The sequence below is a fragment of the Salmo salar genome, chromosome 13, assembly GCF_965601325.2.
Source record: "Salmo salar chromosome 13, fSalSal1, whole genome shotgun sequence".
NCBI classification, from domain to species: domain Eukaryota; kingdom Metazoa; phylum Chordata; class Actinopteri; order Salmoniformes; family Salmonidae; genus Salmo; species Salmo salar.
Window position 1 is genome coordinate 11,510,568 of NC_138303.1, and position 27,475 is coordinate 11,538,042.

General features: G+C 42.1%; 1 protein-coding gene across 3 annotated transcripts; it reads left to right on the plus strand.

Moving 5' to 3' along the window:
* Positions 1 to 2,606: 2,606 nt before the first annotated feature.
* On the plus strand, positions 2,607 to 17,275 carry LOC123723853 (aerolysin-like protein). Of its 3 annotated transcripts, XM_045692896.2 has the most exons (5): positions 2,607 to 2,768; positions 4,738 to 4,768; positions 6,431 to 6,948; positions 7,240 to 7,694; positions 9,079 to 17,275. In XM_045692896.2, the coding sequence occupies exons 3-4, from the start codon at positions 6,466 to 6,468 to the stop codon at positions 7,687 to 7,689; spliced, it is 933 nt and encodes a 310-aa protein (XP_045548852.1). In that variant the 5' UTR covers positions 2,607 to 2,768; positions 4,738 to 4,768; positions 6,431 to 6,465; the 3' UTR covers positions 7,690 to 7,694; positions 9,079 to 17,275. The 3 variants fall into 3 exon arrangements, with proteins under 3 accessions (XP_045548852.1, XP_045548850.1, XP_045548851.1); XM_045692894.1 differs by lacking the exon at positions 9,079 to 17,275 and having other exon boundaries at positions 7,240 to 8,045; XM_045692895.2 differs by lacking the exons at positions 2,607 to 2,768; positions 9,079 to 17,275 and adding an exon at positions 2,823 to 4,161 and having other exon boundaries at positions 7,240 to 8,045.
* Positions 17,276 to 27,475: the final 10,200 nt, after the last annotated feature.

The following is a 27,475-nucleotide window of genomic DNA, read 5'->3' on the forward strand; positions in this document are numbered from 1 at the left end:
TGTCAGCAGAGTACCCAGCCAGAAATAATCAGACACCCATTTTTCAAGCTAGCATATAATGTCACATAAACCCAAACCAGAGCTAAATGCAGCACTAACCTTTGATGATCTTCATCAGATGACACCCCTAGGACATTATGTTATACAATACATGCATGTTTTGTTCAATCAAGTTCATACTTATATCAAAAACCAGCTTTTTACATTAGCATGTGACTAGCATGTGACTAGCATTCCCACCGAACACTTCCAGTGAATTTACTAAATTACTCACGATAAACGTTCACAAAAAACATAACAATTATTTTAAGAATTATAGATCCAGAACTCCTCTATGCACTCACTATGTCCGATTTTAAAATAGCTTTTCGGTGAAAGCACATTTTGGAATATTCTCAGTAGATAGCCCGGCATCACAGGACTAGCTATTTAGACACCCAGCAAGTTTAGCACTCACCAAAGTCAGATTTACTATAACAAAAATGTTATTACCTTTGCTGTTCTTCGTCAGAATGCACTCCCAGGACTTCTACTTCAATAACAAATGTTGTTTTGGTCCCAAATAATCCATAGTTATATCCAAATAGCGGCGTTTTGTTTGTGCGTTCAAGACACTATCCGAATGGTAAAGAAGGGTGACGAGCACGACGCATTTCGTGACAAAAAAATTCGAAATATTCCATTACCGTACTTCGAAGCATGTCAACCGCTGTTTAAAATCAATTTTTATGCCATTTTTCTCGTAAAAAAGCGATAATATTCCGACCGGGAGTGGTGGTTTTCGTTCAAAGAGAGGGAAAATAAAAACATCTCGTGCCCTCGTGCACGAGCCCCAGTCTGATGGTCCTCTGACAGGCCACTATCCAAACGCGCTAATGTGTTTCAGCCAGGGGCTGCCTCGATATCATTCAGCTTTTTCCCGGGTTCTGAGAGCCTATGGGAGCCGTAGGAAGTGTCACGTTACAGCAAAGATCCTCAGTCTTCAATAAAAAGAGCCAAGATGAACAAGAACTTGTCAGACAGGCCACTTCCTGTTCAGAATCTTCTCAGGTTTTGGCCTGCCATATGAGTTCTGTTATACTCACAGACACCATTCAAACAGTTTTAGAAACTTTAGGGTGTTTTCTATCCAAATCAAATAATTATATGCATATTCTAGTTTCTGGGCAGGAGTAATAACCAGATTAAATCGGGTACGTTTTTTTATCCGGCCGTGAAAATACTGCCCCCTATCCTAAGCAGGTTAACATTAGCCTACACATTGTAACATCTGCTTCCAACTCACACTCTCAAACACATAGATCCCCTGAACGCAGGTCACTCTCCAGATCCCAATCACCTGAATTCTAATCACCTGTATGTCATTATCACACACTATTTAGTTCAGTTCTTTGCATCCCATCACTGTGAGGTACAGTATTGCTTGTTTTGTGACACATTACATTTACATTTTAGTCATTTCGCAGAAACTCTTATCAGAGCAACTTACAGTAGTGAATGAATACATTTCATACATTTTTATTTTTTTGTACTGGCCCCCTTGGGAATCAACCCCACAACCCTGGCATTGCACAGATCATGCTGGTGTTGGAAACACCATGCTCTACCAACTGAGCCACAGGGAAGACACATGTCTTTCAGATTGCAGGTTTTCCCGTAATTTACTCCTCCCGTGTATGATAGTATTTTCCTGCCTCACTAATGATGTCTTTTTGCCTATTCCCTGCCTGTACTTTAGTCTATTGAATTCCCTGTTATCTACCTATTGCCTTGACCTCCCGGACTACATTACTAGCCTTTTCCCTGCCTGTACTGTTGCCTTTGGACTTTCTGTGTATGACCTTCTGCCTGCCCCTGGACCAGGCTACCTGCCTCGCCCTGTGGTCCTTTTCAATAAACACCTGCTACGCCCTGCTCTTGAAACCAGCTCTCTGTCTCCCCTCGTGTTCATTACACATTCATTTTTATTATTGATTTTCAGCTTCCATGTAATACACAGATGTGAACTCTTTGAGCTACAGCCATAGGCTTGAGTGTTTTAAAAAATATGGAGCAAAATATGTCAATTATATTGATATATGATTCATTTTGATGGAACGTTTCCCTAAACGCTTCCACGAAGTTTACATTCATGTTGCCTTGGTAAAAGGCATCTTCCTACTGTAGTCAACTAGCAAGGAAGGAAGGTTGGGCTCCCAAGTGGCGTAGTGGTCTAAGGCACTGCATGTCAGTGCAAAGAGATCTGGCTGTGATTGGGAGTGTGATATAACAGCCAGTTACCTGCAGGAACCAACCCTATGAACCATGTCGTTTCTTTTGTTTCTTTTGTTTAGCAGTATATAAGAGAACTGAAGGAACCGCCCTGGCGGAGCTTGTGGCAGACTTGTACTTTGTACGTGTTTGTTTTAACCACTCCAGTTAGTGATAATAAAGAATTCATCATTTAATGTGGACTTCAGGAGTCCCTGGTGTTGAATTTCCACAAAACACATCTGTCATGATAAGCACAATACAATGTTTATTCAGGGTGAAAGGTTCTTTGTAAATTCTGATGTACATCATTGTATGGGCGTGGGGGGAGTTTTGCTGCTATAAGAAAGAGTGCTTCTCCACTCCAGAGACACATGTTCCGCTGTTGCATCTTTGAACTTCACTCAGAGTCTTGACTCTTAAAGAAGATTATTGCATATTGAATCAGACCAATCAGTTTTCTTTCATCAAGATCATCTATAGTCATCCTTAACACTGAGGCCTGCATATCATTCTATGTAAGTACACAATGTCACCAAATTACTAATCTTGCCATATGAGGAATATTTGAAAGCTATGTTAATATTTTGACCAACAAATGAACAAAACTTTCAGGTAACAAATGCGTACTATATTCTGAAACAGTTGCTTAATCAGTTATAAAGTCTAGTTAAACAAGAATGGTATGGGTTTGTTGTCCCCCACGAAGAAATTGGGGAGGGGACTACGGATCAGTCTGTCCGTTCGTTCATATGTTTGTTTGTAAGTTAGTAAAACATGATATCTCAGACAGCACTAGTAAGATTTTGACAAAGCTTGGGTGAATGATTCGTCTTGCCGTACAGATTTGGCATTTACAAAATGACACTAATTGGCCCAAGACAGGAGCTATGGTAATTAACTGCAATTTGTTGGTCACACGCGATATGTCAATTGGCCCAAGAGGGGGTACTGCATCATTCGTGGGGGACGACATGTTTACTGTTGCCTTGTTTTCACATGGTAGCCTCCTATTGTTCTGTTTTGAATTCAAAAGTATTATGTTAGTATGATGTTTAATGTGAGGTGAGTAGACTGTTGAGTGTAGTACTTTACATCAAGCTGTCTCTTCATCTTGAATACACTGATTGACACATCTAGCATTGGATACAGAAATGTCAGGTCCCAAATTATTGAACTGCAGGGAAATGTGAACTGAGACAGGAAGTTCTTCATGCCAGCAATTTTGCTCCGTTAAAGCTGCAGTAGGTAAGTCTGCAGACAGCAGACTCTCTCACACACTCTCGTTCGCTTTCTGTGCCCTCTGCCTGCAGACATAATTGTTAATAAATCCCAAATAATGAAGTTGATATAATTCATCATGTATATTTATCTGTTTAAATCAAATTATTTGTGCACATTAGTCAGGTACATCCTCAGAAGGGACACGATTGGCTGGAATTATATTTCAGAGTGATTGCAGAGCGAGGGGCAGTCAAAGAAGCTGGATCTTCTCTCAGGATATTTTACATACTGATAGCTGATGATGTGTGAAGACAACCTCACAGAATTGTTAAAAATAAATATGACCTAATGCAGCTTTAACATGAAAGCTTACTTAAATTAGAGAATCTACATCCTTCTTTGAAACTGAGGCATGCAAAAGCCTTGTATGTTAGTAAAACTCATCATGCTAAGTGAACATTTTTTTTTGGAACTAATGTTGATTTTATTACTAATTAACTGCACATTTCAGGGAACAAACGGTACCTAAATGATTAAACAGTTGATTTATTGGTCATCATTTGTAGTTCATCAGTATATATGACATCATGTTTTGTATTCACATTGTTCACTTTGGCCTGCTATTGTTTTTGTTTTCACATGGTGGACGTTGGCCTGCTCTGCTGATCCTGTGTAATATGTTTTCAGGTGATTTGACTAAACACAGGTTTCTCTAGCAATTCATATTTATTGTTGCATGTTCATGTTGTATTTATACTATATCACTGGGATAAATTTGACTCAGATATGCAGATGTGGTATGACAGTATGATGTTTAGTTGTTCCTATAAAGTAGACTGTTGAGTGTAGTGCTTAATACCAAACTTTCCTTTTCATCTTGATTTGACTAATACAACTAGTATTGAAATTACAGATTCTATAATTGTTCAATTCTGGTAAAATAAAATACTTTACCTTTCTGAAACCATGTGAAATCAAGGTAAAGTTTCGATTTACATTCAGAAATTAAGTTTTAATTATTAACAGTCAAGTTTTAGGAATTACTTACATTTAATTGGACATACTGTATACTTTAAAGGGTTGACAGACCCTGTTCTATATTAGACAGTGTCATAATATATTAATGCATACCTGTGAATACTGCAGCCTGTCTTAAAGATGTTTGTATTATATTATAATATATTAATGCATACCTGTGAATACTGCAGCCTGTCTTAAAGATTATTGTTCTATATTGATTCAATTATACCTTTACTCTTTCAGATATTCAAAAGCAGAAACTTTTTTTGGAGAGGTGAGTTTCAGCCCCACAAACACCTCATATACTGATGTAGAATCTGTAACATTCATACTCATTATTATAGGTCAGTTTATCATATTCTGAGGTAGCATCTGTAAAATTCATACTCATCATTATTCATGATAATTTCTAATTATGGCAACATCAGAATTAATTTTAAAAGTGCATAGAGATGTGCTCACTTACACAACAATATGTTTCATTACATATAAGTCACCATGTTGATCAGGACGAAACAGCAGGAGGTAGAGTGGGGAGGTGCTGGGAGTAGGAGAGGGACTCCATGGTGTTGATCAGGAAGAAACAGCAGGAGGTAGAGTAGGGAGGTGCTGGGAGTAGGAGAGGGACTCCATGGTGTTGATCAGGAAGAAACAGCAGGAGGTAGAGTAGGGAGGTGCTGGGAGTAGGAGAGGGACTCCATGGTGTTGATCAGGAAGGAACAGCAGGAGGTAGAGTAGGGAGGTGCTGGGAGTAGGAGAGGGACTCCATGGTGTTGATCAGGAAGAAACAGCAGGAGGTAGAGTAGGGAGGTGCTGGGAGTAGGAGAGGGACTCCATGGTGTTGATCAGGAAGGAACAGCAGGAGGTAGAGTAGGGAGGTGCTGGGTGAAGGAGAGGGACTCCATGGTGTTGATCAGGAAGAAACAGCAGGAGGTAGAGTAGGGTGGTGCTGGGTGAAGGAGAGGGACTCCATGGTGTTGATCAGTAAGGAACAGCAGGAGGTAGAGTAGGGAGGTGCTGGGTGAAGGAGAGGGACTCCATGGTGTTGATCAGTAAGGAACAGCAGGAGGTAGAGTAGGGTGGTGCTGGGTGAAGGAGAGGGACTCCATGGTGTTAATCAGGAAGAAACAGCAGGAGGTAGAGTGGGGAGGTGCTGGGAGTAGGAGAGGGACTCCATGGTGTTGATCAGGAAGAAACAGCAGGAGGTAGAGTAGGGAGGTGCTGGGTGAAGGAGAGGGACTCCATGGTGTTGATCAGGAAGAAACAGCAGGAGGTAGAGTGAGGAGGTGCTGGGTGAAGGAGAGGGACTCCATGGTGTTGATCAGGAAGAAACAGCAGGAGGTAGAGTGGGGAGGTGCTGGGTGAAGGAGAGGGACTCCATGGTGACTCTGAGGTCCCTAGCTGAGGAGGATGGAATGGGTGTGATAGATTCCAGACGAATAGAGATATAAAATCAGAGGAGGGTGGAGGACAAGGAGGAGTTAGGAGCAATTTAAGAACACTTCATTCTCAGTGACCTGAGGATTGTGGAGCGATTTGGTCGCCCTAGACCAGAGCTACCATCATGTATTCTTTCATTCCAATCCCAATCTAGTCCACCTGATTCTAATAATTAACTGTTTGACAAGCTGAATCACATTACTTACCACTGGGGTTGTAGTGAAAACCTACAGGAGGATAGCTTCCCATGATCAGGGTTTGAGAGCAATGGTGTGAACCTACAGGAGGGTAGCTCTCCAGGAACAAGGTTGAAGAGCCCTGCCCTAGACTGATATGTTGCTCGACCTCTACTTCCAACCACGAGTCATTATATCCCTTGGTTATCGTTTGATCCTTATATCTTGTTCTTTAATTTCCTTTTGGTGCTTTGCATGTCTGAATCAGATCTCCTTTGAGTTGGAGCTTGAAGTTATGTGTACGAATTTGTATTTTTTAGGTTACTTGACGCACGCGCACACACACGCACTCAACATGGCAACCACACTGGAACTAATAGGTGGTCAAGGAGGCAGTTCATTTGAATTCCACGGCATGAACAACGGTGCCACCCTCAAGAAGATCGGAGTGGCGGTGGGAGGCTCGCAGGTCAAAGCTGTGCGGGTGGAGCTGACCGACGGGAAAGTAGCGACTTTTGGAGATGCAAACACTTTCAATGAGTTTGAGTTCAAACTCGGCGAGCGCATCACCAAGCTGTCGCTGTGGGGTAACGGCGCCGGCACACGTCTGGGTGCCATCAAGTTCACGACGAGTGAGAACCGTCAGTTCTTTGAAAAAATGACCAGCTGGGGACTGAAGACTGAGTACACCATAGATGTGGGGTCCGGAATCTGCCTGGGGCTGCAGGGCAGGTATGGCTCGGACATCGACTGCATGGGCTTCCTCTTCATCAACACCATCAAGTCGTCCGTGCTGACCGACATGACGTATCCCACCCTGTCCCTCTTCAAACCCCAGGTGAGCTCTTTTATAGATGTGTGTAGGCGGCTCAGGAAAACTCTACCGATGCTCTAACATTAAGGGGGCTGTCCACATTAAAACATATAATCCAATATGGGGGTCGACATTCATCAGGCATCTCATTTCTAGGACAGTCACACACACATACAGACACATTAGTTATTATTGTTGGCTTTCTAAAAATCAATTGATCAGATCCTCAATGATGATTAGCTCTTAAATTGTCTTTGTCTTATCTGAACAATTTGTATCTTTGTGTGTGTGTCTGTGTGTGTGTGTTGATTTTAGGTGAGCCCAGAATATGTGAAATCTGTGTCTCACCACAACGACACCTCCTTGGTTCAAGAAGAGTCCATTACATACAGCAAGACACTGACCAAAACTTCCTCCTGGTCAGTCAGCAACAAGATAGAATCCACCTTGAATGTGTCAGTCAAAGCGGGGATCCCAGATCTGGTCGAGGTGACATCAGGGTTCAGCTTGACCGTGGGAGTGGAACATTCCACCAGCCTGGAGAAGACAGAGACCATAACAGAAGCGGATACCATCAACCTGAAGATCCCGCCAGGGAAGACCATGGATGTTGAGATCACAGTGGGGAGAGCAAATATCGACCTCGACTACGAGGCCAAAGTGAAAGTCACCTGCATGAATGGCAGTCAGCTGGTCTTCCCATCCAACGGCACCTACACTGGTGTGACTTACACTTCAGCGAGGGTATCCACAAAGGAGAGATGAGACAAGTATGACTTCATGAATAATAAGCACAGTGATAGAATGACTAACACCATGACTAATTCTTTGTGTGCCTTTTCTGTTATTATGATCTTCTTTGAGTGAATCTAATTGAACCATGTTGACTCAGCTCTTTATTTCTGTCTCAGCAGAGAGTATAACAGCAGGTGGGTCATTCCTACAATCTGGTGCCTTTTATGTCCAATGACATGTTAACACATATTCTGTGTGAATTATTGAACAACATTCACTACAAAATGTTTTCTTATACGCTTAGACCCCATTTACCATAAAAAACAATGTTACGTAACTATAATACATTTCATTTATAATAAACCATTTGTCTTGTGTGTCAGTAACCTTTTGCCATATCCCCAGTTAAGTTTATTCAACTTCCATTGGATATACTATTCATAAAATTCACAAATATTGTAATTATCATTACATTGAGTTGTTCTCTTTCTAACTAATTGTTAATCATGATTAATGTATTATTTAATATAAGAATAATCTAATGTGTTTGTTAGCACACACGCAGTCACTAACACACACACATAGTTTTCTTCTCTGGTTGCACATTTAACATGCTGGTAGAAATGAGGTAAAATGGATTTAAGTTTTCCTGCATTGAAGTCCCCGGCCACTAGGCGCGCCGCCTCTGGATGAACATTTTCCTGATAACTTATGGCCTTACACAGCTCATTGAGTGCGTGTTAGTGCCAGCATCGGTTTGTGGTGGTAAATAGACAGCTACTGAGAATATAGACTAAAAACTATCTTCAGCCTGACAGTAGAGAAAATATATTATCATTATAAAAGGGTAAAGGGCTATATTTCACATACTTCCTACACATTACAGATCAAATATATTTTTTTGTCCATTGACAGTTCACCTACGGAAATAATTTGGCAGGACATTAATCCTATTGCATAGAATTGCTAATCTGTGTGCTTTTTCCTCAGAGAGGTAAGGATAAGGGGACTTATTAGTCAGTTGTACAACTTAATGCATTCAACTGAAATGTGTCTACTGCATTTACCCCAACCCCTCTTAATCAGAGAGGTGCGGGGGGCTGCCATAACCAACCTCCACATCTTCAGCACCCAGGGAACAGTGGGTTAACTGCCTTGCTCAGGGACAGAACAACAGATTTTGAACTTGTCAGCTCATGGATTCGAACTTGCAACCTTTCAGTTACTAGCCAAACGCTCTAACCACTAGGTTACCGCCACCCCAACGCTCTAACCACTAGGCTACCTGCCGCCCCAAATGATAGTACTGTAGTAGCCGACTCCCTGCTGACCTAAAACAAAGAACCCTTTCATTTAGAATATGTTGCATCGTTACTTTGGTTTCACATCAATTATTCACTCAGTGTTTCTACTCAACAGAGCTGTCTGCCAGTCAAGAGTCCCCAGAGCTGTCCGCCAGTCAAGAGTCGCCAGAGCTGTCTGCCAGTCAAGAGTCGCCAGAGCTGTCCGCCAGTCAAGAGTCGCCAGAGCTGTCCGCCAGTCAAGAGTCGCCAGAGCTGTCCGCCAGTCAAGAGTCGCCAGAGCTGTCCGCCAGTCAAGAGTCGCCAGAGCTGTCCGCCAGTCAGGAGTCGCCAGAGCCGCCCGCCAGTCAGGAGTCGCCAGAGCCGCCCGCCAGTCAGGAATCGCCAGAGCCGCCCGCCAGTCAGGAGCCGCCAGAGCCGCCCGCCAGTCAGGAGCCGCCAGAGCAGCCCGACTGCCCGGAGCCGCCAGAGCGCCCCGACTGCCCGGAGCCGCCAGAGCGGCCCGACTGCCCGGAGCCGCCAGAGCGGCCCGACTGCCCGGAGCCGCCAGAGCGGCCCGACTGCCCGGAACCGCCAGAGCGGCCCGACTGCCCGGAGCCGCCAGAGCGGCCCGCCTGTCCTCCGGGCCAGCCCGAGCGGCACGCATGTCCTCCGGGCCAGCCCGAGCGGCCCGCCTGTCCTCCGGGCCAGCCCGAGCGGCCCGCCTGTCCTCCGGGCCAGCCAGACCAGCCCGCCTGTCCTCCGGGCCAGCCCAAGCGGCCCGCCTGTCCTTTGCCTACCATATGTGATGTCATCCAGTGTTTGAAATCTAAAATCAGTCACGGAGGGGAGGGTTAGAGTAGTTGTGGATCCCATGGACACCTAATACTCTGCGTGCTCCAGGGCCGGAGAGAAGAAACAGAAAACTAATGGATTAGATACCAAAATAGGGCCGCTGTTTGTTTTAAACAGTCTGGTGACACAGAGAGCTTTTGAAAGAACAGGGGGAAGAGAGTCTAGAGGTAGAGATTGAGATGGGCGGAAGTCGGGGTGAATGGCCCACCAAACCATGGCGGTCTGGGGGGTGGCTAGTCAAATTAAATCGAATCAGCCATGGAAGCCACTCACTCGCAGAACTCAACAAGTGAGAATGAGCATAAAAGTGACTTCACCATGATAAATGAAGGCTGACAAAGATATTTCATTTCAAAACGAACAGTTTTTAGCGGTCCAAGCTCTTAGAGGTTAGAATTATGTGTTTGCTGAAACGTTTTCCAAGGCAGAGAGAAGGTGGCCAACTCAATTTTCCCATTTGCAGCTGCTTTCTATTCTACAATGTGCAGCATAATTATAAACAATACATTTTTTATTCAACCACTTCACTACCACAACCTCTTTCTCCTTCTCTGGAAGAAGCAGAGTTCTCACAACATATTATTTTATATGGCGAAGTCACTTAGTATGATTCACTTAGCTTTGTTTTCTCCTGAGCTGGGTTCTGAGTTGTGGCTGTGTGATTACAGTGTGTCAGAGTTCTTTTAATCTCTCCTTTCTCAGAACTGTGTGGGGACCTGTGGATTTAAGGGTTCTTCTCCCCACAGTCTCTCACCGAGATGTCTAGATAAACACAGATTGCGAACGTAAAGGTTATAAAGGCCTGCTGAAGCCAAACAATGTTTCGGTTTCCCATTTGGTGTATTTTTCAGCAGAGAGAAACAGCTTTATGTGTGTCTGTATGCAGTTCCGCTAGTGTGTCTGTATGCAGCTGGTGGAGGTCCTTAAAACCTGTTACCCTCTCTAGGGTAGGTGGCACCAAATCGTCCCACCTACGCAACAGCCAGTCTAATCCCGTGGCGCGATATTCAAATACCTTAGAAATGCTATTACTTCAATTTCTCAAACATATGACTATTTACCAGCATTTTAAAGACAAGACTCTCCTTTATCTAACCACACTGTCCGATTTCAAAAAGGCTTTACAACGAAAGCAAAACATTAGATTATGTCAGCAGAGTACCCAGCCAGAAATAATCAGACACCAATTTTTCAAGCTAGCATATAATGTCACATAAACCCAAACCACAGCTAAATGCAGCACTAACCTTTGATGATCTTCATCAGATGACACACCTAGGACATTATGTTATACAATACATGCATGTTTTGTTCAATCAAGTTCATATTTATATCAAAAAACAGCTTTTTACATTAGCATGTGACGTTCAGAACTAGCAAACCTCCGGTGAATTTACTAAATTACTCACGATAAACGTTCACAAAAAACACAACAATTATTTTAAGAATTATAGATACAGAACTCCTTTGTGCAATCGAGGTGTCCTATTTTAAAATAGCTTTTCGTTGAAATCACATTTTACAATATTCTGAGTAGATAGCCCAGCCATCACGGCTAGCTATTTAGACACCCACCAAGTTTAGCCCTGACCAAACTCCGATTTACTATTACAAAAGTTTGATTACCTTTGGTGTTCTACTTCAGAATGCACTCCCAGGACTGCTACTTCAATAACAAATGTTGGTTTGGTTCAAAATAATCCATTGTTATATCCAAATAACGGCGTTTTGTTCGTGCGTTCAAGACACTATCCGAAGTGTAAATAAGGGTCACGAGCATGGCGCATTTCGTGACAAAAGATTTCTAAATATTCCATTACCGTACTTCGAAGCATGTCAACCGCTGTTTAAAATAAATTTTTATGCCATTTTTGTCGTAAAAAAAGCGATAATATTCCGACCGGGAATCTGCGTTTAGGTAAACAGATGAAAGAAAATGAATCATGGGGTCGACTCGGGCACGAGCCTGAGTCTCACAGTACTGTAACCAGCCACTATCCAAACGCGCTACTTTTTTTCAACCAGAGCCTGCAAAGCCACGATTCAGCTTTTTGCCGCCTTCTGAGAGCCCATGGGAGCCGTAGGAAGTGTCACGTAACAGCAGAGATCCTCTGTAATGGATAGAGATAATCAAGAAGGGCAAGAAATTGTCAGACAGGGCACTTCCTGCATGGAATCTTCTCAGGTTTTGGCCTGCCAAATGAGTTCTGTTATCCTCACAGACACCATTCAAACAGTTTTAGAAAGGTTGGAGTGTTTTCTATCCAAAGCTAATAATTATATGCATATTCTAGTTTCTGGGCAGGAGTAATAATCAGATTAAATCGGGTACGTTTTTTTCCGGCCGTGAAAATACTGCCCCCTAGCCATAACAGGTTAAAATACATTTTTATGCTATTTTTCTCGTAAAATAGCGATAATACTCCAACCGGGCGACGTTGTATTCATTCAAAGACTGAAAGAAAAACATGGAGTCGTCTCGTGGACACGCATCTCCAGTGTCATTGTTCCCTGCCTGACCATTTACAAAAACTCCTGCTGTTTTACGCCCAGAGACTGCAGAGACGTCATTCCACTTTCTGGCGCCTTCTGAGAGCCAATGGAAGCCTTAGAAAATGTTACGTTACAGCAGAGATGCTGTATTTTTGATAGAGATGCCACAGAAGGAGAACAAATTGTCAGACAGGGCACTTCCTGTATTGAATCTTCTCAGGTTTTGGCCTGCCATATGAGTTCTGTTATACTCACAGACACCATTCAAACAGTTTTAGAAACTTTAGAGTGTTTTCCATCCACATCTACTAATTATATGCATATTCTAGTTTCTGGGCAGGAGTAGTACCCAGATTAAATTGTGTACGTTTTTTATCCGGCCGTGAAAATACTGCCCCCTATCCCAAACAGGTTAATGGGTGACCTCCCACCACATTGTGCATTAGATACAGAAAGATGACAAGCTGAATCTGAGATGGGGATTTGAGACGAAGGACCATGTTGAGGGTCAGTAGGGGGTCTGAGACTAAGGACTATGTTCAGAGTCAATAGGGGGTCTGAGACTAAGGACCAAGTTGAGGTTCAGTATCAACCTTACATGAGTTGGAAGACTTTCTCAAATTGCAGAGTTCTCTAGTTATTTAGGTTTACACAGTATGTTTTAACTGTTTCAAATATAGCTGTTTTGCCATGAGGCTGACTATTGCAAAGCCGTGGCCCGGAATCGAACCAAGGTTGCTCAAAACCCATTGGATGAGAAAACCAGACGTCCCACCCCGCTGACCTTCTCCACCAATGGGTACAATAAAATGCTTGAAAAGACACTGTTGAGACTCAAACTCAGGATCTCCTGTTTTACTAGACAGGTGCTTTAACCAACTAAGCCACAGCACCCATAGATGTAACTTCTATTGCGGGTATGAAAACCCAAACCTATTTCAATCAAACCCGTCTCATTCATTTAACCCATTTCTCTGTCTAGCAAAATCACGTCACAAAGCAGATGTAACTCTCTTATATTGGAATCGATATAGACACCTTCAATGGTCTAGCAACAGGGTTTCTTATGCTGTGGTTAGGGACCCAAAGTGTGCCTGAGCATGTGAGAGGTGGATCGAGAGATATCAGTAAACATTCAGAATGATACACTATTTCTTCATAATTTTGGTCGTTCGAGGACACTACAATTCTCATTTGGGTCTTGAGCTTAAAAATGGTAATTTAAGCAATTAAGCTACAATGAACTGGGTTACTTTGTCAAATGGCAGAGTTGTTGAGTTTCGTAGCTTACACAGTAAGTTTTAACTCGTTCAAAACCTTCTGAAAATGACAATGCTGTGACCCAGATTCAAACTAAAGTTGCCGTGGCCACAACAAAAAGTATTAACCACTATACAATCACAGTGAGGTACCAGAGAATGCTTTTAGAGGCTACTCATGCTGGGACAATGATGTGTACAAGCTGGTTAAACACTTGAGTTGTTAGCAAGTTCAGCTAATGCCACAGATTTACAGATTCAATTACACAGTTACAGTAGTACGTTTTAAGCATTGAAAAGGAGCTTTTTTTGCCATGACATGCTGTGAACCGTTTGTTTCTGCAGCCACAACGCACAGTACTAACCACTATACGGTCACAGCGGGCTACCAGGGCTTGAATGGAAAGGCTAACGATGCTGGCACTTGTTAGCTACCTCACTCAAAAGGAGAAATTTTGCTTTGACATGTGGAGAATATCAATTGCATTATCCTCGCCTCGCCTCCTTCTCAAAAAAAATTAGATGAGCTTGAGAGGATCTACAAAAAGAATGGGAGGCACTCCCCAAATACAGGAGTGCCAAACTTGTAGAGTCATACCCAAGAAGACTTGAGGCTGTAATCACTGCCAAAGGTGCTTAAACAAAGTACTGAGGAAAGGGTCTGAATACTTATGTAAATGTTATATTTCAGTTTTACATTTGTAATATTTTTGCTGAAATTTCTAAAACCTGTTGTTGCATTGTTATTATAGGTTATTGTGTGTAGGCTGACGAGGGGGAAAAACAATTTAAATCCATTTTAGAATAAGGCTGTAACAAAAAGTCAAGGGGTCTGAATACTTTCCGAAGGCCCTATATATATATATATATATATATATATATATATATATATATATATATATATATATATATATATATATATATATATTAAGTTGAAGTCGGAAGTTTACATACACCTTAGCCAAATACATTTAAACTCAGTTTTTCAAAATTCCTGCATTTAATCCTAATAAAAAATTCCCTGTCTTAGGTCAGTTAGGATCATCACTTTATTTTAAGAATGTGAAATGTCAGAATAATAGTAGAAAAATTATTTATTTCAGCTTTAATTTCTTTCATCACATTCCCAGTGGGTCAGAAGTTTACAAACACTCAGTTAGTATTTGGTAGCATTGTCTTTAAATTGTTGAATTTCGGTCAAACGTTTTGGGTAGCCATCCACAAGCTTCCCACAATAAGTTGGGTGAATTTTGGCCCATTCCTCCTGACAGAGCTGGTGTAACTGAGTCAGGTTTGTAGGCCTGCTTGCTCGCACACTCTTTTTTCAGTCTGCCCACAGATTTTCTGTGGGATTGAGGTCAGAGCTTTGTGATGGCCAGTCCAATACCTTGACTTTGTTGTACTTAAGCCATTTTGCCACGAATTTGGAAGTATGCTTGGGGTCATTGTCTATTTGGAAAACCCATTTGCGACCAAGCTTTATCTTCCTGACTAATGTCTTGAGATGTTGCTTCAATATATCCACATAATTTTCATTCCTCACGAAGCCATCTATTTTGTGAAGTGCACCAGTCCCTCCTGGAGCAAAGCACCCCCACAACATGATGATGCCACCCCCGTGCTTCACGGTTGGGATGGTGTTCCCTCGGCTTGCAAGCATCCCCCATTTTTCCTCCAAACATGACGATGATCATTATGGCCAAACAGTTCTATTTTTGTTTCATCAGACCAGAGGACTTTTTTCCATATGCAGTTGCAAACCGTAGACAGTTTTTTTGGGGCGGTTTTGGAGCAGTGGCTTCTTCCTTGCTGAGCGGCCTTTCAGGTTACGTCGATATAGGACTCATTTTACTGTGGATATAGATACTTTTGTACCTGTTTCCTCCAGCATCTTCACAAGGTCCTTTGCTGTTGTTCTGCGATTGATTTGCACTTTTTGCACCAAAGTACATTCATCTTTAGGAGACAGAACGTGTCTCCTTCCTGAGCGGTATGACGGTTGAGTGGTCCCATGGTGTTTATACTTGTGTACTATTGTTTGTACAGATGAACGTGGTACCTTCAGGTGTTTGGAAATTGCTCCCAAGGATGAACCAGACTTGTGGAGATCTACAATTTTTTTCTGAGGTCTTGGCTGATTTCTTTTGATTTTCCCATGATGTCAAGCAAAGAGGCACTGAGTTTGATGGTAGAACCTTGAAATACTTCCACAGGTACACCTCCAATTGACTCAAATGATGTAAATTAGCTTATCAGAAGCTTCTAAAGCCATGACATCATTTTCTGGAATTTTCCAAGCTGTTTAAAGGCACAGTCAACTTAGTGTATGTAAACTTCTGACCCACTGGAACTGTGATACAGTAAAACAATCTGTCTGTAAACAATTGTTGGAAAAGTGACTTATGTCATGCACAAAGTAGATGTCCTAACCGACTTGCCAAAACTATAGTTTGTTAACAAGACATTTCTTGAGTGGTTGAAAAATGAGTTTTAATGACTCCAACCTAATTGTATGTAAACTTCCATCTTCAACTGTATATATATATATATATATATGTATTTATTTTTATATATGGTACCAGTCAAAAGTTTGGACACACATACTCATTCAAGGGTTTCTCTGTATTTTTACTATTTTCTACACCGTAGAATAATAGTGAAGACATCAAAACTATGAAATAACACATATGGAATCATGAAGTATCCAAAAAAGTGTTAAACAAATCAAAATATATTTTTATTTGAGGTTCTTTAATGTAGCCACCGTTTGCCTTTGACAGCTTTGCACACGCTTGGCATTCTCTCAACCAGCTTCATTAGGTAGTCACATGGAATGCATTTCAAATAACAAGTATGAATGTAAAAAGTACATTTGTGGAATTTCTTTCCTTCTTAATGCATTTGAGCCAATCAGTTGTGTTGTGACAAGGTAGGATGAGACCAAATGTAAGATTTTCCGTTCCAACCGCCGTGTCTTTGTGAGATGCAGAGTATGTGAATGGATGATCTCTGCATGTATGGTTCCCACCGTGAAGCATGGAAGAGGAGGTGTGATGGTGTGGGGGTGCTTTGCTCGTGACACTGTCAGTGATTTATTTTGACTATAAGGCACAGTTAGGCAGGGTAGCCTAGTGGTTAGAGTGTTGGACTAGTAACCAGAAGGTTGCAAGTTCAAATCCCTGTGCTAAAATGGTACAAATCTGTCTAGTTAAATAATGACAAAAAAAAATTTAAAAAACAGTATGGCCATCACAGCATTCTGCAGGGATACACCATCTCATCTGGTTTGTACTTAGTGGGACTATCATTTGTTTTTCAACAGGACAATGAACCAATACACCTCCAGGCTGTGTAAGGGCTATTTGACCAAGATGTAGAGTGATGGAGTGCTGCATCAGATCAACTGGCCTCTACAATCACCCAACCTCAACCCAATTGAGATGGACTGGGATGAGTTGGACTGCAGAGTGGAGGGCACTCACAATTGCTCAGCATATATGGGAACTCCTTCAAGACTGATGGAAAAGCATTTAAGGCGAAGCTTGTTGAGAGAATGCCAAGAGTGTGCAAAGCTGTCATCAAGGCAAAGAGTGGCTACTTTGAAAAATAAGATATTTCTTGATTTTGGTTACTACATGATTCCATATGTGTTATTTCATAGCTTTGATGTCTTCACTATTATTCTACAATGTAGAAAATAGTAAAAATAAAGAAAAACCCTTGAATGAGTAGGTGTGTCTAAACTTTTGACTGGTTCTGTATAAATCTTTATGTTGCCTGTTATGCTTGTTATTTAGACATTAATACATCAGTTTGCAAACAATGTAAAAAAAAAAAATTGAGATAAGAACTGTCTCTTTTTTGCATTCTTGAGTAAGACAGCTCCAAAATGCAGGTGTTTCAGCCTAGCTCAGTGCTTTCTGTGGTGTTGAGGTGGTGCAGCTCTGCAGTTGGGACAGCTTTATATAGGCCCTAACAGTTTGTGGGCACCGTTTGTCACCTTTATAGTGACATTAATGTATTGTTTAGTGTTATGTTGTTGTGTAGTGGCTTTGCTGGCATGCATCTAAAACATTTTGGGGGAGTTTCCCCCACCAAGATTTACATGCTAAAATCTCCACTGTTCAAAATACTCTACACTGGCGAGTCTCTCTATAACTAGCCAACTCTGGTATTTAGCCAGCTTGTTCATGTCAGTGCAGCAGCATGCTTGACAAGCCCAATATCTCCCCTGGTAGTTCGTTGTGACGATACAGTGGATAGTAATCTGTGCTGTGAACACGTCCCAGTGCCAGGTTGGTTAGCCCATCATCGCGTCTCTACACTTTAAAAGCCCTGCAAGATCGTGTAGTGTTCAGTACTCTGCGTTGTGTCTGCAGTAACCCTGGTTTGAATCTGTGTCACGGTATTGCGCTACAAAATGTAATGTCAAAATGACCGTATTTTGAACGAGTTAAAACTTAAAACTTCCTTTGTAAGCCAAGAGAACTCTGCCCTTTTCCTCCAGCTCAAGCTAGAATTAGATTAATCAATTAATCTGCTAGTTAGTCATTCAAGGGTGTCAGTATCGATTCCAATATTAGGAAAAACAAGTTATATTTTATTTGGATGTATAGAGATATGGGTTAAATAAATAAGATTATGTTTCGATTCTAAACATTATGAACACATTCTGCCCCCAGCTGTGCCCTGGACACCATATGTGAATTGATTTCCCCCATCTATTGTCAGAGCTCGTACTGTTAGGTGACCTAAACTGGGACATGCTTAACACACCGGCCGTCCTACAATCTAAGATAGATGCCCTCAATCTCACACAAATTATCAATGAACCTACCAGGTACAACCCCAAATCCGTAAACGCGGTGTGGTGGCTAATTTCTGCATTACCAAATGAAAAGAGTTACAAACACACCAGTCCGAGTTAAACTACATCTTTAATACTTAAAATACTTTTGCAAAAGTTCTTGACCTTCAATAATGCACTCTCTCGAATGAACCAGGAAGGTGATTACACAATGGCTACAGAGATATTTTATAGCAAAGATACACCCCCTTCAACGTACATTGACAAACCACAGATCTTAGTAACAGTTCACAAAGGTTAAGTTTTATATGACAGATATCCATAAAACACAGCAGACAGTAACTGCTATGTCAACAGGGTTCATTATATAGACCAGTATCTGGTCCCCTTAGAACTGTCCCTCCCTGGTACGGTATTGAACAGAACCATTAGCTCATGTCCTCTGGAATGCTTTTTAGGCGTTCTTATCAAAGTACATCATAAATCTCCTTTGTCAGTGCTATCTCATAGTGGCCCATCCTCAGTAAAACACCTCTTGTTCCCACTCCTGGACAGGCTCACTGAGAGTGAGCCTGTCCAGGCCATATATTATCACAGGATAAGTGCGAGATCTAAGAGAGGGCATACAAGGGTCCATTTACTGCCATAATCCTCCCCACAATAAATAAAAGGAGGGAGTGACTTGCTCACAGACATTGTGGAGACAAGTCATTGGTTCCCCATTAATCACGCCATCCCTTCACATGGTTTAACCTGTTATGGCTAGGGGGCAGTATTTTCACGGCTGGATAAAAAACGTACCCGATTTAATCTGGTTACTACTCCTGCCCAGTAACTAGAATATGCATATAATTATTGGCTTTGGATTGAAAACACTCCAAAGTTTCTAAAACTGTTTGAATGGTGTCTGTGAGTATAACAGAACTCATTTGGCAGGTCAAAACATGAGAGATTCCATTACAGGAAGTGGCCTGTCTGACCATTTATTGTCTTTCTTTGACATCTCATTCCATTACAAAGGATCTCTGCGGTAACGTGACACTTCCCACGGCTCCAATAGGCTCTCAGAGCCCGGGAAAAACCTGAATGTCGTCATTCCAGCCCCAGGCTGAAACACATTATCGCCTTTCTCAAGTGGCCGATCAAGGGACTGTGGGCTTAGGCGCGTGCACAGGCCGCCCCCGTCTTTGTGTTTTTTCCTCTGTTTACCGAAAAGGAGATTCCCGGGCAGAATATTATCACTTTTTTTACGAGATAAATTGCATAAAAATTGATTTTAAACAGAGGTTGACATGCTTCGAAGTACGGTAATGGAATATTTCGATTTTTTTGGTCACGAAATGCGCCAGGCGCACGACCCTGATTTACCATTTCGGATAGTTTCTGGAACGCACGAACAAAACGCCGCTATTCGGATATAACGATGGATTATTTTGGACCAAACCAACATTTGTTATTGAAGTAGCAGTCCTGGGAGTGCATTCTGACGAAGACAACAAAAGGTAATCAAACTTTTGTAATAGTAAATTTGATTTTGGTGAAGGCTAAACTTGCTGGGTGTCAAAATATCTAGCCCGTGATGGCTGGGCTATGTACTTAGATTATTGCAAAATGTGCTTTCACCAAAAAGCTATTTTAAAATCGGACATATCGAGTGCATAGAGGAGTTCTGTATCTATAATTCTTAAAATAATTGTTATGCTTTTTGTGAACGTTTATCGTGAGTAATTTAGTAAATTGTTAGTAAATTCCCCGGAAGTTTGCGGGGGGTATGCTAGTTCTGACCGTCACATGCTAATGTAAAAAGCTGTTTTTTGATATAAATATGAACTTGATTGAACAAAACATGCATGTATTGTATAACATAATGTCCTAGGTGTGTCATCTGATGAAGATCATCAACGGTTAGTGCTGTATTTAGCTGTCTTCTGGGTTTTTGTGACATTATATGCTAGCTTGAAAAATGGGTGTCTGATTATTTCTGGCTGGGTACTCTGCTGACATAATCTAATGTTTTGCTTTCGCTGTAAAGCCTTTTTGAAATCGGACAGTGTGGTTAGATAAAGGAGAGTCTTGTCTTTAAAATGCTGTGAAATAGTCATATGTTTGAAAAATTGAAGTTTTTGTTATTTTGAGGAATTTGTAATTCGCGCCACGCCTATCATTTAATATTGGAGCAGGTGTTCCGCTAGCGGAACGTCTAGATGTAAGAGGTTAAGAATAAGTAAAGACACATTCCCATGACGACAAATCTGACCTCTCCCCTCTCTGGGCCCCAAGTGTCTGAGCCCCAGCTAAGGTAGACGTGCAACGGAGAAGACACCAGAGTCCAATGGACACTTTCTAATGACAAGTACCTCAAATAAGCATATTATACTAATAAAACATCTTAATTATCTATGTTACCCAACTAATTCTGATTCGTCCACGACAACGGGCACTCTCAAAGATATCATCCTAACAAACCTGCCATCCAAATACACCTCTGCTGTCTTCAACCAGGATCTCAGTGCTCACTGCCTCATTGTTTGCGTCCGTAATGGGTCTGCGGTCAAATAACCACCAATAATCACTGTAAAACGCTCCCTAAAACCTTTCAGCGTGCAGGACTTTCTAATCGACCTGCACTGAGGCTAGGAAACACTGTCAACACCGATAAATCCACGATAATTGAGAATTTCATTAAGCATTTTTCTACCGCTGTCCATGCTTTCAACCTGGCCACCTCTACCCCGGTCAACAGCCTTGTACTGCCCACAGCAACTTGCCCAAGCCTCCCCCATTTCTCCTTCACCCAAATCTAGATAGCCGATGTTCTGAAAGAGCTGCAAAATCTGGACCCCCTACAAATCAGCTAGACAACCCTCTCTTTCTAAAATGATCCGCCACAATTGTTGCAACCACTATTACTAGCCTGTTCAACCTCTCTTTTGTATCGTCTGAGATCCCCAAAGATTGGAAAGCTGCCGCGGTCATCCCCATCTTCAAAGGGGGTGACACTCTAGACCCAAACTGTTACAGACCTATATCTATCCTGCCCAGCCTTTCCAAGGTCTTCGAAAGCCAAGTTAACAAACAGATCACTGACCATTTCGAATCCCACTGTACCTTCTCCGCTATGCTATCTGGTTTCCGAGCTGGTCATGGGTGCACCTCAGTCACGCTCAAGGTCCTAAATGAAATCATAACTGCCATCGATTAGAGACAAAACTGTGCAGATATATTCATCGAGCTGGCCAAGGCTTTCGACTCTGTCAATCACCTCATTCGTATCGGCAGACTCAACAGCCTTGGTTTCTCAAATGACTGCCTCGCCTAGTTCACCAACTACTTCTCAGACAGAGTTCAGTGTGTAAAATCGGAGAGCCTGTTGTCCGGACCTCTGGCAATCTCTATGGGGGTGCCACGGTTCAATTCTCGGGCCGAATCTCTGTATACATCAGTGATATAGCTCTGGCTGCTGATGATTCTCTGATCCACCTCTATGCAGACGACACCATTCTGTATACTTCTGGCCCTTCTTGGACACTGTGTTAACTAACCTCCAGACGAGCTTTAATGCCATACAACTCTCCTTCTGTGGCCTCCAACTGCTCTTAAATGCAAGTAAAACTAAATGCATGCTCTTCAACCGATCGCTGCCCTCAAATACCTAGGTGTCTGGTTAGATTGTAAACTTTCCTTCCTGACTCACATTAAACATCTCCAACCCAAAATGAAAGGTAGAATCAGCTTCCTATATCGCAACAAAGCCTCCTTCACTCATGCTGCCAAACATACCCTCATAAAACTGACTGTCCTACCAATCCTTGACTTCGGTGATGTCATTTACAAAATAGCATCCGACACTCTACTCAGCAAATTGGATGTAGTCTATCACAGTGTCATCCTTTTTGTCACCAAAGCCCCTTATACTACCCACCACTGCGACCTGTATGCTCTCGTTGGCTGGCCCTCGCTACACATATTCGTCGCCAAACCCACTGGCTCCAGGTCATCTATAAGTCTTTGCTAGGTAAAGCCCCGCCTTATCTCAGCTCACTGGTCACCATAGCAACACCCACCCGTAGCACGTGCTCCAGCAGGTATATTTCTCTGGTCATCCCCAAAGCCAACACCTCTTTTGGCCGCGTTTCCTTCCAGTTCTCTGCTGCCAATGACTGGAACGAATTGCAAAAATTACTGAAGCTGGAGACTTATATCTCCCTCACTAACTTTAACCTCTTACATCTAGACGTTCCGCTAGCGGAACACCTGCTCCAATATCCAATGATAGGCGTGGCGCGAATTACAAATTCCTCAAAAATACAAAAACTAAAATTTTTCAAACATATGACTATTTCACAGCATTTTAAAGATGACTCTCCTTTATCTAACCACACTGTCCGATTTCAAAAAGGCTTTACAACGAAAGCAAAACATTAGATTATGTCAGCAGAGTACCAAGCCAGAAATAATCAGACACCCATTTTTCAAGCTAGCATATAATGTCACAAAAACCCAGAAGACAGCTAAATGCAGCACTAACCTTTGATGATCTTCATCAGATGACAACCCTAGGACATTATGTTATACAATACATGCATGTTTTGTTCAATCAAGTTCATATTTATATCAAAAACCAGCTTTTTACATTAGCATGTGACGTTCAGAACTAGCATACCCCCCGCAAACTTCCGGCGAATTCACTAAGAATTTACTAAATTACTCACGATAAACGTTCACAAAAGCATAACAATTATTTTAAGAATTATAGATACAGAACTCCTCTATGCACTCGATATGTCCGATTTTAAAATAGATTTTTGGTGAAAGCACATTTTGCAATATTCTAAGTACATAGCCCAGGCATCACGGGCTAGCTATTTAGACACCCGGCCAAGTTTAGCACTCACCAATATCAGGTTTACTATTATAAAAGTTTGATTACCTTTTGTTGTCTTCGTCAGAATGCACTCCCAGGACTGCTACTTCAATAACAAATGTTGGTTTGGTCCAAAATAATCCATCGTTATATCCGAATAGCGGCGTTTTGTTCGTGCGTCCCAGACACTATCTGAAATGGTAAATCAGGGTCGCGCGCATGGCGCAATTCGTGACAAAAAAAATCTAAATATTCCATTACCGTACTTCGAAGCATGTCAACCGCTGTTTAAAATCCATTTTTATGCCATTTTTCTCATAAAAAAGCGATAATATTCCGACCGGGAATCTCCTTTTCGGTAAACAGAGGAAAGTAAACAAAGCTTTCGGTCGACGCGGGCACGATCCTGAGTCTCACAGTACTGTAACCAGCCACTACCCAAACGCGCTACTTTTTTCAGCCAGAGCCTGCAAAGCCACGATTCAGCTTTTTACCGCCTTCTGAGACCCTATGGCAGCCGTAGGAAGTGTCACGGGACATCTAAGATCCTCACTCTTCAATAAACAGAGACAAGAAGAACGACACCTTGTCAGACAGGCCACTTCCTGCCTGAAACCTTGTCAGGTTTTTGCCTGCCAAATGAGTTCTGTTATACTCACAGACACCATTCAAACAGTTTTAGAAACTTTAGGGTGTTTTCTATCCATATGTAATAAGTATATGCATATTCTAGTTACTGGGTAGGAGTGGTAACCAGATTAAATCGGGTACGTTTTTTATCCAGGCGTGAAAATACTGCCCCCTAGCCATAACAGGTTAAGCATCAGCTGTAAGAGCAGTTTACCGATCACCGTACCTGTACACAGCCCATCTGTAAATAGCACACCCAACTACCTCATCCCCATACTGTTATTTTTTTTGTTGCTCTTTTGCACCCCAGTATCTCTACTTGCACATCATCATCTGCACATCTTTAACTCCAGCGTTTAATTTCCAAATGTTTGCCACTATGGCCTATTTATTGCCTTACCTCCCTAACCTTACTACGTTTGCACACACTGTACATTGATTTTTCTATTGTGTTATTTACTGTACATGTGTTTATCCCACCTCATGTTATCCCATGTTGTTGTTTTTGTCGCACTGCTTTGCTTTATCTTGGCCAGGTCGCAGTTGTAAATGAGAACATAAGGTGTCTACAAGGTTTCAAAAGCGTTCCATAGGGTTGCTGGCTAATGTTGACTCCAATGCTTCCCACAGTTGTGTCAAGATGGCTCAATGTCATTTGGATGGTGGACCATTCTTGACACACACGGGAAACTGTTGAGCATGAAAAACCCAGATGTGTTGCAATTCTTGACACATACCGGTGCGCCTGGCACCTACTACCATACCACTTAAATCTTTTGTCTTGCCCATTCACCCTCTGAATGGCACACATACAAAATCCATGTCTTAATTGTCTCAAGGCTTAAAAATCCTTCTTTAGCCTGTCTCCCCTTCATCTACAGTGATTGAAGTGGATTTAACAAGTGACATCAATAAGGGACCATAGCTTTCACCTGGATTCACCTGATAACTCTATGTCACGGAAAGAGCAGGTGATCTTGATGTTATGTGCACTCAGTGTATGTGTTACTTTTCACACCCGCAATAGATAATATACAGTGCATTCGGAAAGTATTCAGACACATTGACTTTTTTACGTTATGTTACAGCCTTATTCTAAAATGGATTAAATAATTATTGTTTTTACAAACAAACCACATAATGACAAAGCAAAAACGTTTTTTGAGAAATTTTGGCAAATGTTATAAAAAACTGAATATCACATTTACATAAGTATCCAGACCCTTTACTCAGAACTATGTTGAAGCACCTTTGGCAGCGATTACAGCCTCGAATCTTCTTGCTACATGCCTGGCACTCATGCATTCAACCATGTAAAGAAAAAAGTATTTAATAAGATTATTTCTTTCATTCAGATCTAGGATGTGTTGTTTAAGTGTTCCCTTTATTTTTTTGAGCAGTGTAGTATAAATACAACATGAACACGCAACAATAAATATGAATAGCTAGAGAAACCTGTGTTTAGTCACTGACCTGAACATATTACACAGGATCAGCAGCTAGCTAGAGAAACATGTGTTTAGTCACTGACCTGAACATATTACACAGGATCAGAAGCCAGGCCAACGTCCACCATGTGAAAACACTTATGCAGGCCTTAGTTTCGAAGATGGATATAAATCATCTCATTTATGTAAGCTTCCATGTTAAAGATGCACTAGGTAAGACTTAACAATATGGTGAAATTGTCATTACACACTGTCAGCTATCAGTATGTAAAATGTTCTGAGAGAAAATCCAGCTTCTATGACTGCCCCTCACTCTGCAATCACTCTCTGAAAAATCATTCCAGCAAATCGTGTCTCTTCTAGGGATGCACCTGACTAATGTCCACAAATAATTTGATTTCAACAGATAAATATACGTGGTGAACTATATCAACTTCATTATTTTGGATTTATTAGCAGTTATGTATCAAGGCAGAAGGCACAGAAAGCAAACAAGAGTGTGAGAGAGTTGAGTCCCTCCCCTCCTGTTCAGCTGCGGCAGGGTCTATCGCTGCACACAGAGGAGCAGAAGTTGGAGCCAGATAAGCATCCGTTTGTTGATAACATGCCTGTTTATGCATTAAATTTACATTATGGATAATAAAGTTGGTAAAGTAACTGAACGCTAGCGTCCCACACCCCCTAGAGAGGTTAAACACTGGAGTGATAGATGTGCAGAAGATGAATGTGCAAGTAGAGATACTGGGGTGCAAAGAAGGAAAAGAATAAATAGCAATATGGGGATGAGTTAGTTGGATGGTGTCAACGGTGGGTGTAGCTGGTGCATGGAAGTCAGGCGCAGGAGAGCAGAGATGAGAGCACAAAGCATTTTACTTAGGCAATCATTTCAACAGAACGCAACCGTGCCACAAAAACAAATGCCCAAAGAACAAGTGAGGCAGCACAAAGTACGAAAACCAAGTACAAAGTACCGGCTGCCACAAAGGACGGGTACAAAACAAAACACGGCGCAAACCAGCCATTAGCGTGTCAACCTTGACAATAAACAATACCCCACACAGACATAGAGGGAACAGAGGGCTAAATACATATAGTAATATTGAGGAGATGTAAACCAGTTGTGCAGGAAAACAAGACAAAACAAATGGAAAATGAAAAGTGGAGCGGCGATGGCTAGAATACCGGTGACGTTGACCGCCGAATGCCGCCCGAACAAGGAGAGGGACCGACTTCGGCGGAATTCGTGACAGATGGGCTATTTACAGATGGGCTATGTACAGGTGCAATGATCTATGAGCTGCTCTGACAGCTGATGCTTAAAGTTAGTGAGGGAGATTTGAGTCTCCAGCCTCAGTGATTTTTGCAATTCGTTCCAGTCATTGGCAGCATAGAACTGGAAGGAAAGGCAGCCAAAAGAGGAATTGGCTTTGGGGGTGACCAGTGAAATATACCTGCTGGAGCGCGTGCTATGGGTGGGTGCTGCTATGGTGACCAGTGAGCTGAGATAAGGTGGGGCTTTACAAAGACGTATAGAAGACCTGGAGTGGTGGATAGTATAAGGGGCTTTGGTGACAAAATGGATGGCACTGTAATAGACTACATCCAATTTGCTGAGTAGAGTGTTGGAGGCTATTTTGTAAATGACATCGCCGAAGTCAAGGATCCGTAGGATAGTCAGTTTTACGAGGGTATGTTCGGCAGCATGAGTGAAGGATGCTTTGTTGTGAAATAGACAGCCGATTCTAGATTTAATTTTGGAATGGAGAAGCTATATTTGAGTCTGGAAGGAGAGTTTACAGTCTAACCAGACAGCTTTCCAATCTTTGGGGATCTCAGACGATACGAAAGAGAGGTAGAACAGGCTAGTAATAGGGGTTGCAACAATTGCGGTGGATAATTTTAGAAAGAGAGGGTCCAGATTGTCTAGCCCAGCTGATTTGTAGGGGTCCAGATTTTGCAACTCTTTCAGAACATCAGCTATCAAGATTTGGGTGAAGGAGAAATGGGGAGGCTTGGGCAAGTTGCTGTGGGGGGTGCAGGGCTGTTGACCGGGGTAGGGGTAGCCAGGTGGAAAGCATGGCCAGCCGTAGAAAAATGGCAATTGAAATTCTCAATTATCGTGGATTTATCGGTGGTGACAGTATTTCCTAGCCTCAGTGCAGTGGGAAGCTGGGAGGAGG